Source organism: Oryctolagus cuniculus, chromosome 3 (assembly GCF_051225735.1).
Source record: "Oryctolagus cuniculus isolate XC-2025 breed Fujian yellow rabbit chromosome 3, ASM5122573v1, whole genome shotgun sequence".
Taxonomy (NCBI): Eukaryota; Metazoa; Chordata; class Mammalia; order Lagomorpha; family Leporidae; genus Oryctolagus; species Oryctolagus cuniculus.
The window spans coordinates 34267015-34278837 of NC_142869.1; the positions used below are offsets into that span (position 1 = coordinate 34267015).

Genomic DNA, 11823 nt, shown 5'->3' on the forward strand with positions numbered 1-11823 from the left:
GAGAGAACACTCACATCCACATTACACATACACATATACATTACAACTATTGCTATAATTGTTTTATTATTAGTTATCGTTGTTACCATCTGGCTATGCCTAGTTTATCAACAAGACTTTATCGCAGGGACTCATGGGACATGTAGGGTTCATCAGAGGTTTCAGGCTCTCACTGAGGGTATAGGAATGTGTCTCCAGTGGATAAGGGGGGATTCTGTCTACCTGAGAGTGCCTGGTAGTGAAAAACAGTTGGTCTCATTTTCCTTGAAATGAATACACCTTATTTACTTTGTAATTTATTCTTTATCTGCCACCTAATCCCATCCTGTCCCTATTTCAAGAGCATTGTGTTTTCATTTAATTATTAGCAGCAAGGCAAAGAAAAAAACTCCTTCTACTTAAAAAGGGACACAGTTGTCACCTTTCCACTTAACCTACTCCACTCCAGGCAGGCTGCTGGAAATAACATTAGATCAGGATGCGGGCACCTCATAATGCAATTTTGATGCCACTGATGAGAGATCTGGGATTACACTACCGGCTGGCTCTGTGACTTTGAGGAAGTTGGTAAACAACTCTGAGGACTTGTTTTCTCATCCAGAAGACAAGGACTATGATTCCAAAGGTCAGTTCCAGTTCTAAAAGTCACAGCTCGATAATGAGGTGAGGAAAAGAACTATAACCTAGAAAGCTCCTACGGATTGAACCCCAAATTCAGAAGATTCTCCACCCTCCAAGGGAATAAGACACTTGTTCAAGGTGTTACCCCTGTATCATTTCTTGGTAAGCCTGAAACCCAACTCCAGGATTCTTTGGACGAACATGTCTGCCTCGCATTAGGGAGAGTTCAAATGTCTCTTTTAATCACATTAGCTCTACTGACGTGAGTTTCTCTTCTCCACTGAGTCTGTGGCTGCATGTTTATAAATATTATGGATACACAGTTCTGTGTGTGAGCATGTCAACAACAGCGATGCATGAAAAGAAAAGACCAAAAGCAGTTTCTTCAAATCCCTCACTCAGATCATCTAAGTCCTCTGCTCAGGGTTTTAACCAAATTTTGCTCACCAACCCAGGATAAGCTGCTTTTTAAGTTATTTCTGTGAGCTGAGGCTGGATTTTGTTTTATTCAAAGCGATTTCAGTCTGTCACAAGACAGTCTCATAAAATCTGTATCTTGGCTTAAGCTGGGAAGAAATGAGCCAATCCATCAGCCCAGGAATGTGGCCGTTTGACCACTTCCTAAGGCAACTGGGAAGGGATGCAATCTGTTCAATTTATGGGGCCGGTGGCAGTGAATGATGCACTCCTGAAGGCACGGCAAATGGAAACCCCTATGAACTTTTGCAATGATAAAGTTCAAGATCTGAATAAAAGAAACATCTGGGAGGGGAGGAGAGAGGGAGAGGAGGCCAGCATGTGAGAAAGGAAGAGGAGAGGAAGGAAGGAAGCACAGTGCCTCTTCTCAAACACCTCCCCTGAACTCACCGAGGGCAGAGCTGCACACTGGGCCTGCAAATGGGACCTCCGGAGCATCTCTGCCCCTCAATCTGGATTCTAAAAATGAACCCTCATTTACTGGGTGAAATGTAAGGCTGATGTGATTACCTCCCCCGACCTCGAATCATGCCACCTGTGGTAACCTTGTTATTTGTCATCTTATATCATAAACAAATGCAATTCCAATAGGTCAGCCGATATAATATCATTAGTTTATATTTATGTCCGCTCTTTTCCAGCCCTCATTGCAAATGCAATTTTGATGCCATTGATGAGAGATCTGGGATTACAATTCCTGACCATTTTAACAGACATTTGGGGGAAGGAAACAGAAGGAGAATGATTCTGAGGTCTCTCCAAAAACCAAAGGAGGAAAAAGGTAATATAATATATTTTTTCATTTATTTTGATTAACTGAAGCTCATGTTGTAACGTCAATGGCTCCCCACTGGTGAGCAAATGAAACCCGAACCCCTTGACCTGGCAATTCAGACCTTGCCTTGAGCTCAAGCCATTCCCTTTAACTTTCTTTGCAATTATTTCCCACCACACAGCCTACACTGCAGCTTCTGAGTGTTCCCCAAATAAACCCAGCAACAAGTCTCCACCCCCACCTTCTCCTTCCATTGGCTCTAAATCCCATCTTCCCTCCCAATCCAGTCTCTACCCTTCCTCATCCCCAACACCAGACTAATTTTTCCTCTCTGGATCTCAAAAGCCAGTCTTTTTCTGTGATGTGGGACTTGAGGCCGGCCTGATCCATTCTGTTGGGCCACCAGCTCCTGGAGGGCAGAACGCCTTTCTCATCCATCTGTAGCCCTCCTCATAGGACCAAATCCAGAGATTTCCCCAACAGTCAGACTCCAGTGACATTTGACGAATGAATAAACTGAAAGTGGACTACAGTAACCCCCAAAGTATCAGTAGATGTCCCGAATTCTCAGGACATCACAAAGTGTTCTGCTTCTCTGGCGACCACCCCTCTTCCCCACTCACAGCTGTTATTAGATGCAGATGGCGTTTAGTGGTGAACTGAGAGTTCTGATAACTTGTGTGGGACAACAGTACCTAGTCATAGGTCAGGGAAGCCAGCGTGAACACCGTCTCTGAGGCCCCTCTAACCCTAGGTAATAATGATGGAGTCCAAAGGACACTTACATTGTCAGTCTAATATCAATAAAGCCTTTTAGCTGCCTCACAACAGCCCCTTCAGATTCCAGATTCACAAAAGCGAGCTCTAAACAGCTCTTGTCAGTAGCTCCAGGAAGGTGTAAACCGTTACTGCAACGCTGAACCATTTGTTAGTCATGGGGTTTTCTGGGGACTGAACTCTTCCCCATGCCCCTGTCTCTGGCCCCTGATATGCCTTTTGGGCACATCTGTTTTATTTTTCCTCTTTATCCAAATGATCACTGTCACCATTCGGCCCAGTAATTTGCAATTCCCTTCATCTTCTTCCCCCGACAGGCCCTCCAGAAGCCGGCCAGTGGGTATCACAGGATCTTTGGAGGCAGGGAGTTGGGTACCAGGGACACACGTGCATGAAGCTGGCCAGCAGCCCCATCCGCTGCATGCTACGGCTACCGGGGAGAGCTTTCCTTTTGTGACTCTCCGTCCCCCTCCCTTTTTTCCTGGATTAGATCATGACTCTTTTATGAAGACCCAGAGGGAAATGGGATTATTAAGAGTCTTGCTGGGTAAAAGCTATTTTGTCTTTCTGACGACTTTTCTGAGTTCAGCTGCTGAGGGGCCTTAATGCCAGAGTGGAAGTTATTACACATTGGAGAGAGCGCCTTAAACACAGCGTTCCCTGCTGAGCCCACTTTCACTGATGAGGGATGGAAGGGGAGGAAAAGGAAAGGAAAGAAAGAGAGGTGAAAAAAAGTGGAGGCGAGAACACTAAACACAGAGCAAGCAGGAAAAAAAATGCAAAGAGGAGGCATAAATCTAGACTGAGAATCCAGCCCAGGATCTCTGTCTATGAACAGTGTGGCCTGAGATAATCTGGTGCTTATAAAACACAGACAAAGGTTTAGTGGGGGAAGACCTGAGAATGAAGAAGTATTTACTTATTCAAAGCAAACCTCATAAAAACAACATAAACTTCCCACAATGATTGGAGTGTGCTTCCTATGATGATGAGATACAGTTTGTTCCACTGAAACGTTTCAAAGATTAAGTGACTTTAGTGCAGGCGTAGCTTTATGTGCCAAACAGCACTCAAAGAAATCTGACATAGCACAACCATCTTGGACAGCAGGTATTCTTATCGAGAACTTTCTACAGATAAGGAAACTGAGGCACCGTAAGATTCCATGCTCTGATCACAGAGTGCACTTGGACAGCAGCTGGCACACGGCCTAGCAGGCTTTTAAACCCAGGCAGTCTGGTTCCAAGGTTCCAGAAGCTGGGAAGTCTAGTGACAATCCCTCCAAAACTCCTCCGTGGCACCAAACTTCTTTGGTGGCATTTAGGGACGGACAGGTTTTGTGCCTGTGTGCAGACCCTGTTTTGTTTGCCGGTGCCAGTCACCCGCCTGTGTGAACAATGAGCGATGTGTTCAGGGCTGGGGTGTGAGTGGGCTGGAAGCACTTAACACCTTCTCCACTGCCTGCACGCAGAGGCGCTCAGCTCCTTGTCATCCTGGCTCTCTGTCCCGGGTTGCTGAAACCCCAGGGAGGGGGGTCAGGGAGAGTGTGAAGGCTGGGTGGGATGCTCAGGTCTGAAGTCACGTAGCACAGAGATAGTTAAGACTGAGAGGCCTTTTGTCACCTCCCATTGCTTTCGCTTCTCTCTCACTCTTCCCCATCCTAAATGCCATATTGTTATTGTTCTACTGGAGAGGAGCAGCATTTTCAGAAAAGGGGGATTTATTTTTATAGCACAGCTGGTCTGCCAAAGGTCACATAATTTGGCAACGTTCCCAGTGGTTAAAAATTAATTTCTCCTTATTAATACAACCAAGGTCCCATAGGATTGGAGCTCAGTCTTATCTAAACTTGACAGCTTCCTAAAGCTTTAGAAGATGCCTTCTCCTGGAGGGCCAGCCTCGATACAAGGCCAGTGTGTCCTGGAATCCCACTCCACTGAGTCCTGTTAGGTAACAGAACCATAAGCCCTCAGCTGTTTCTCACAAAGCTTTAAAAAAAAATACTTCTGCACCTTCTTCCAGCAATGGGTTAATCAAATGCAAGAAAGAAAAAAAAAAGGTGCATGGGGGTGGGGGGTGCGGCGGCAGGGGAGAGGAATTAAAGCAAACAGCTAAGCCCTTACCTGGAAGGAAAAGTACTCTGACAACTGGGGATGAAAACACAGAACTGCATCTTGAGCAGAGCACCTCAAAGATTTACCCAGTGGGACCTGAGGGCCAGATGACAAAATACCGCAGATGCGTGAAGGATACTACAGACTACGGCTCTAGCCCTTCCAGCCTTTTCTCTTTCGTTCAAGAAGTTAAAAAGGTATCGTGCTTGTCAAAAGACAAAATTACAACACATTGAGCTGGAGTCCTAATTAGCTTTTATTTGCAATTCATGAATTGGGAAACATCTCATTCTGTAAAATAGAATGAGTATGAGTGTTCCTGTAAGCTGAGCAGAGGAGGTGGGTGAAAAAGACAGAAAAAGAACCAAAGCGGACTGGGCACCTCCAAGTTGCTCTCCTTACAGGGCTGAGCTGGAGGGGACGCGCTACTGATGCCAACTCAGGTTGCTGCGAGTCCCCTGGTTAGCCGTTCTGGTCTGTTTCCTAGTTTGATTATATGGCATGCACACTTGGCACCTGACTCCACTGTGGTTTGGCCTGGTGTGCTGGGGCCTAGCGCAGGAGGCTGGTCTACAACAGTGGCCTATACATTTTCATTTAGCATGCTTTTGCTACCTTTGAAAACAGGAAAAAATCTCATCTCTGGATTCTGAAGTCTTTCCACACTGGACTTTCTGGGAATGTGTTCTGAAAACTTTCCCAGTGAAGCTGGCCCTTGAGTCTGTCAACTCAGAATGGTCCCACACCAAATCAGTTCATGTGTCCGATAGTTTTCATGGAGAGCTGAGCGAGCTGAAAAACACCAGGGTCCGCAGAGTCCCCAGGCCCCTCTCCACCTGGCATTGCATTCTGGACTGTGAAGACAGGAATTGCCAGAATGTGGCCTTCACATTCAACAGCAGGGGGCCAGAGCCATTTGGTAGACAGCAGGAGTCCTGGCTGGAGAGCCTGGGTCCCCTATGGCTGCCACCTTCCAGTCTTCCATTTTGCCACTTCAGTGCCCTGTGGCTTAATGTATACAGGCTCCATAGAATGACATAAAACCCCAAACGTGCGGTGCTGCTGGGCATGCTCAATTCTCGCAGGCGGGGCTTGGACAAGCAGGGACCTGCCCTGGAGCCCTGTGGGGCGCTCGCGGGTAGCCACTGTTTTGCACTCTGTGCTCTGTTGGCAGCTGGCAACAGCGTCACTCCCTCCAGTGGCTGCTTCTTGGGAAAAGTTTACTGGGCACCCATTTAATATGGGCATGAGACCGGTCCCCAGAGTCCTCAGCAGGGTGTCTGTGGAGCACCTAGGCGCTTACAGTTTTACTCGCAAATTATTATGCTCCCCCACGGCTCTACCGCATTGTGGAGAAAGAGAGAGAGAGAGGCTAAAAGATACACTCCTCACACCCTTAGCTGGCGCCTAGACCGCCATTGCTTCTCTTTCAGAATTTATTTGAACCCAGACCTGTCTCCCACAGCCAATTTACACCTCTTATCTGATCGTCCAGTCCAGACGGGAGGTTGAATTGACTGTCTGCCCGTGTCCATGGCAATGGTGTTAAAACGCAAGCACAGATCAAAGCTCTCCTGGCGAGGGGAGACCGGGAGATGGTTCTGGGGTCCCGGTTGTTTTGGCCCCAAGCGGTGTGTCCCATGAGCGGGGACGTTACTGCCGGCTGGGACTTCCCACCATCTGCAAAAACCCATAGGCAGGACGCGAACGACCTCCCCGCAAAGCTCAGTCCCCAGTGAATCCCGATGAACTCTGGCAAAGGGGAGTTTCGTGGTCAGGCGCCGGTGGGGATGGCTAGCGCCAGGGGGCTCCCCTGCCCGTCTGAAACCGACTGGAAAGGGGTGGGGAACGCAGGGAGCACAGGCCAATAAACCGGGCGTCACCTCGTACCCTGCCTGCAGAAACTCTGCCCGAGCCGCAGGAGCTGCAGCGCGGAGGCGCTGGGTCCCCGCCCCCCACGCACTCCACCGCAGAAACCCACAGAGGGGCGCCCGGGCCACCCCAGATCACTGCCGGCCCCGTGGGCTCCGCGCTCAGCTCTCCCGGAGCCCCGCGCTCAGCCTCCGGGCGCCCGGGACTCGGTGGGAAAAACCCGCGGCGCAGCCAGCCCGAGGTGCAGGGCGAGGGCAGCCGTTTAATCACAGCGCGCCTCGCCTCCGTTCACTCGTGTTGATATTAAAAAGAAATCAATCAGTGAAAATGAAGCATTGGCCGTGAATACTGTATTTCTTTTTCTCACGCGTAAAAGCCAAGAGCCAGGCGGCGGGGACCGGGAGGCGGGAACTCGCCTGCGTCCGCAGAGGCTTCTCCGGGGTGGGGGTGGGGGACGAAGGGGGTGGGGAGAGCCGCAGCCGCGACTTAACTTTCTGGCTCTGGGCAGTGTCGCGGAAATGCCGCAGGCTTCTCCCAGGGGGGGTCCCCGAGCAGAAGGAGGAAGAAGAGGGGGAGGAAGAGACGAGCCTGGAGGAATCGGAGGCGGCCAACTTCGCGGAGGCTTCAGCCTGGGTTTTGCTTTCGCTGGGAATATTTTTGCCTAATAGAATGTTTATGGATCGCTCAGCTCTGTTTCTGCTGCGTAGCCCAAACAAATCGATGTTAGGGACGGCGCTTGCGGAGGCGGGGGGGGGGGTGCATTATGCGGGGATCTGGGGGCCACCATGTCCCCACCACGTGGATGCCCGCGCGCCGCATGCTCTTCACCTGTTCGGGCGCGCGGGCGGGTGCTGGGCGCGCCGCGCGGCTAGCGGCTGCGCGAGTTGCGCGCGTTCCTGCGGCTCGAGCTGGCTCCTTGCCTCCCCTCTCTGCGCTGAAATCCCACCTCGACTGCCCGCCACCCAGCAAAGCCAGCGCTTGGATCCTCTGCCCCGGCAGCCTCGGGCCCCAGCCCCCTCAGAGTCGCGTCTCCTGGGGTCTCGGCGAGCGAACGGCAGCGCAGAGCGGAGCGCGGAGAGGGTTAGGAGGGGGCGATCCGGGCAAGGCCACCCAGCGGTCCCGAGCCCCAGAGCCTCAGGGCCCCGGCGAGAGGGGCAGGCGGGAGAGGTACGATCGGCCTAGGCGGCGTGGCGAGCAGAGGGGGCGTCGGGTGCCCGGCGGCCTCCCAGGCGCCCATCAGCCCCAGGGGCCGCCCGCCAGGACTGCGGGGTTATCTGCTCAATTGCTCCCCCGCGCGCACCTTCGCCTACTCTCTCCCCTGGCTCCTTCTCGGAATCGGTTCTCGTGGCCGCTGCGGGCGGCTCAGCCTGGCCGCCTCCGGGCCGGCACACACCGGGTGAGTCAGAGGTCTAGCTCGGCCTCGCCCTTTGCCACCGGCTGCCAACTCCCCGGGTGCCGGTCAATTGCTCCGGCTGAAAGCCAGAGCAGCCCACGACTTACGATCGCCTTTTTGGGGGTGACTGGGGGCATACCCACCCTGGGAGAGTTCCAGCTCTGGGCCCCACCCTGAGGTCCTATTCCGGGTCCGAGGCTGCCCGCGGACTCATAGTGGGCGACCTGCCCCGCGCTCCGCGCCTCTGGGCTTCTCTGGAAATGACGCAGCGCGGCCAGGGGTTGGAATGGGAGGGGGCTCTGCAGAGAGCGCATGAGGCAGGTGGCAGAGCGGGAGTGGGTCCGAGCGAGTGTCGCGCACAGGCACGTACACATACTCGGCGTGGTGCTCGGGGACAGATGTGCGTACATCTGGGGTAGGCGATGGCTGCTGCGTCTTCACGACCCCTCCCGCTCCGCACAGAGCAGTGAACCTGAAGTTGTGTGTCTATGTGCGTTGGTGTGTGTGCCAGTGTGCGCGCGCTCGTGCGCCCGAGCCTACCGGAGTCTGTGCCTGAATACATAATACACCGTGGGCATCTCCCGGGCGCGCGCTCACCACACACACACACACACACATTGCGAATCACACCAACATTCATAATTTATGCAGCATCCAGGTCTGTGGGAAGAAATTTAATTTCGCTTCAAGCTGAGAACTTAGAATTCAGGCAAGAGCGGATGGAGAGGCCCAGAAAACCTCTCCAAGTGGGACCTGCACCCATCCCTTTGATAGGATTTGCAGCTGTATTGAAGACCGGTTGCGGCAGGCAGAGAAGAGCTTGCAAACATGTGGATTTGGGTGGCAAAGATTCCCTAATCTGCCCCCCTCAAATAAATTGTCCAGCTTTAAAGTGGGCTGTGTGCCTGCACGTGTGTGTTGGGGGGCTCAGCGGGGAGAGCCACAGTACCAGGCAAAGCTCACCCTTTCCCCCACACTAGCCGCACACTGCGGGATGCCTTCCCCGGGAGGCTGCAGGAAGTTAGCCCTACGGCTGCCGCCATCACCTTCCAAGCGCTTTGAGTAAGGACACTTCGGGAAGGGTTTTTTTTCCTCCTTTCTTTTCCCTAATTCCTTCATTGATGATTTCCCTGTCGCCTGTCACCTGTAGCGGCTCGGCTAGGACTTTCCTTGTCGGCTTCTAGGTGCTGTTCTCGGAGGAGACAGGCTCACCCTGGAGAGCGGCTCCAGCAGGGAAGGAGGAGCCCCCTTGGATTCCCTGAGACCAGAGATCCCTTTTCAGGGAGTGGACCCCTGGCCAGTGCCCACCAAGGCTGGCCCCGCCAAACTGGGCCTCCCAGGCGCTCACCTCTGCAGTCTGTCCACACACCCTTCTTGGCACTGGTTGAGAGCAAATTCCACTCAAAACTTTCTAACCACTTCACAAGAGTGAGAGACCTTCGAGGGCCATAATTTTGTTTCTATCTAGTTTGTTTTATCCAGTCATAATTTTTCAAAGGACATATGATTTACTTTCCCAGAAAACACATGGATGCAGCAAAGAGCAGGGAGGACCCACCGCCTAGGCTGCCAGCAGTGCCCAGCCCCAAGCCGCTGTCTAAGCCACAAGCCAACTTGCTCCTCCAGCCCGAGCCTTGGGAGGATTCTTAGGCGTTTCCACCCATTCTGCAAAGAATCTACAGCATCTGAAAACCCAAACTCCACTCTCGCAGTTCCCAAGCCCTTCAGTTAGCATTGCTCAATGTAGCTAAGTGGAGGGAATGCAAATGATTTATATTTCACTGGCTAGGTTGGAGAAACTCAAGGGAGATGTATTCTGCTTCAAGACAGGAAAAAAAATCCCCAAAAACTGTAATGCAAAGGCTTTGTAGTATTTTTAAACCTTTGATTCAGTCCATATGTGACATCTGAACACCGCCAAATTCTGTCTGTTTCAAAACACACACACACACACACACACACACACACCCTCCTAGCAGGAGAGAAAAGTTGGGTTTCAGCAGCGCTGGTGGTGCGGGAGGGCCGGCTGGGACCTCTCTCTGGATGAGAGTGCTGAGGGAGCTTCCTCCCTCGTGTGCGGCTCTGCGAGGCCTCTCTGCATTACCAGTCACTTGTAAGGGGGAAACCATGTTGAAACGCATAGAAAAAACTTTCAGGGGGCTTACCTGCTTGGCCTCGCACTTCGCGTCCTGGGAAGCAGACAGCTAGGAAAAGCCAGGTGAGCAGAACGATATCCATTCTGGAGACGGGGGCTCTCCCCGGGGCTGCGTTTGTAGGTCTCTCGTCTAAGTCTAAGTCTTTGTGTTTCTCTCTCTCTCTCTTAATTTGCTTCCTCACAATGTCTTCTGCAAAGGTGTCTCTACTGGGCAGGGTTTCCCTCCGGGGTCCGCCCGGCCCGTCTTCACCTTTAGTCTCGCCGGAATCCCCAGCTCCCTAGGAGGACCGCAGCCCCGGCAATCAGCCGAGCAGGAGCAAGCCGCCAAGAGGGGACGGCTTTCCTCTCACAACGCATCTATGTCCTCGCCAGTTCCTCAAAGTGTCATTTCCTTTATCCTACAACATCACGAGTATTTCCCGAAAGCCAGGCGTAAAATAACAATAATCACAGAAATTAAAGCCAAGACTTGCTTCGGGCATCACCCGGCCCCCAGGCAGCGTTGTGCTCTCAGAGGCGTAAAGTGACACACATCCCCGGCCCCTGGGACGGACGCACACGCGGGCGAAGGCACCGGTCGCCGGACAGCCCGAGTGGGAGGCGGCCGCCCGGCTCTCGTCTTCGCCGGGTTCCCCTAGCGGGAGCCTCCCCCGGCGGCTACACCCGCCTGGCCAGCCTCTCGAGGGGCGTCTGAGGCAGGAAGCTGCTGCTGCTGCTGCGGCGGCGGCGGCGGCGGCGGCGGCGGCGGCTGGGATCGCCTGCGAGGGAGCGAGCCCCTCTCCGAGTTCGCTGGCGCCCGCCCTCACCTCCACCTCGCTCCGCGCCTCGCCGAGGTCTGCGCGTCGGAGGCTGTGCTGGGGGCGGGCTGCGGGCTGGTGACTCGCTCGCGGTCTCTGCCTCTCCCCTCCGGCTCCCCCCTGCCTTTTCAGGCCGAGCAGCATGTGGATGTCAGAGCCGCGGCAGAGCTATCCGATTACGCGCCGGCTCAGGGCCCGCCCCTTCTGTGTTCCTGATTAAAGAGGCAGCCGCGGAGACGCGCGGCGCAGAGCCCACTGCCGCGGCACCCAGCTCGGGCGGGGCGGGGCGGCGGCGGCGGCGGCGGCGGCGGCTTCCCAGGGGCGGCCGCGCCATCAAAGTTAAGGCAGCTCCCCACCCGGCCGCCCCCTCTCGCTCTCTCTACGCCACCCACCGGCCCTACGCACCCGGGCGCCTCGCAGCCCGTGCGTCACGCCCCGGGGAAGAGCGCCCCCGGGCACCTCCGGGGCGCGTTGCCCTTGTCCGCGGCCGCCTCCACCCCCGGGGAAACTCCACGGGAAGCGGGGAAATCCTTGTTCCCCCGAAATGCCGCGACTCCGATGCCACACACGCAGAGCCCGACACAAAGCCACGCGCCATGGAGAGTTGGTGGCGGTCGGTGTTTGGGTAGGGAGCCAGTCGCAGCGCAGCCATGCGTCCTCGCAGGCAGCCGTGCGTGGCGGCTACACACACCATCAGCCCCGGCTGAATCCAACCCCAAGCACTCCCTGCGGTTGCTACTCTGATCCTTTGTTGAGTCCCAAACAGGCTCTTCGCCCCTGCACCCTTAACTTGGGAGGATCACGAAAAGAGGCAAGACTTGCTTCAGCAAAGAAATGCTTCG

General features: G+C 53.9%; 1 protein-coding gene across 4 annotated transcripts in view; it reads right to left on the minus strand.

Moving 5' to 3' along the window:
• NRP2 (neuropilin 2) overlaps positions 1–11161 on the minus strand; it is a 117328-nt gene extending 106167 nt beyond the window's left edge. For 3 of the 4 annotated variants that reach the window (XM_008259015.5, XM_008259014.5, XM_008259016.5), the window contains exon 1: positions 10195–11134. In XM_008259015.5, the coding sequence (XP_008257237.1) occupies positions 10195–10267 (73 nt within the window). In that variant the 5' untranslated portion in view covers positions 10268–11134. Of the gene's footprint in view, positions 1–10194 lie in introns of all 4 variants that reach the window. The other variant, XM_008259017.5, reaches the window with a different exon arrangement.
• Positions 11162–11823: the final 662 nt, after the last annotated feature.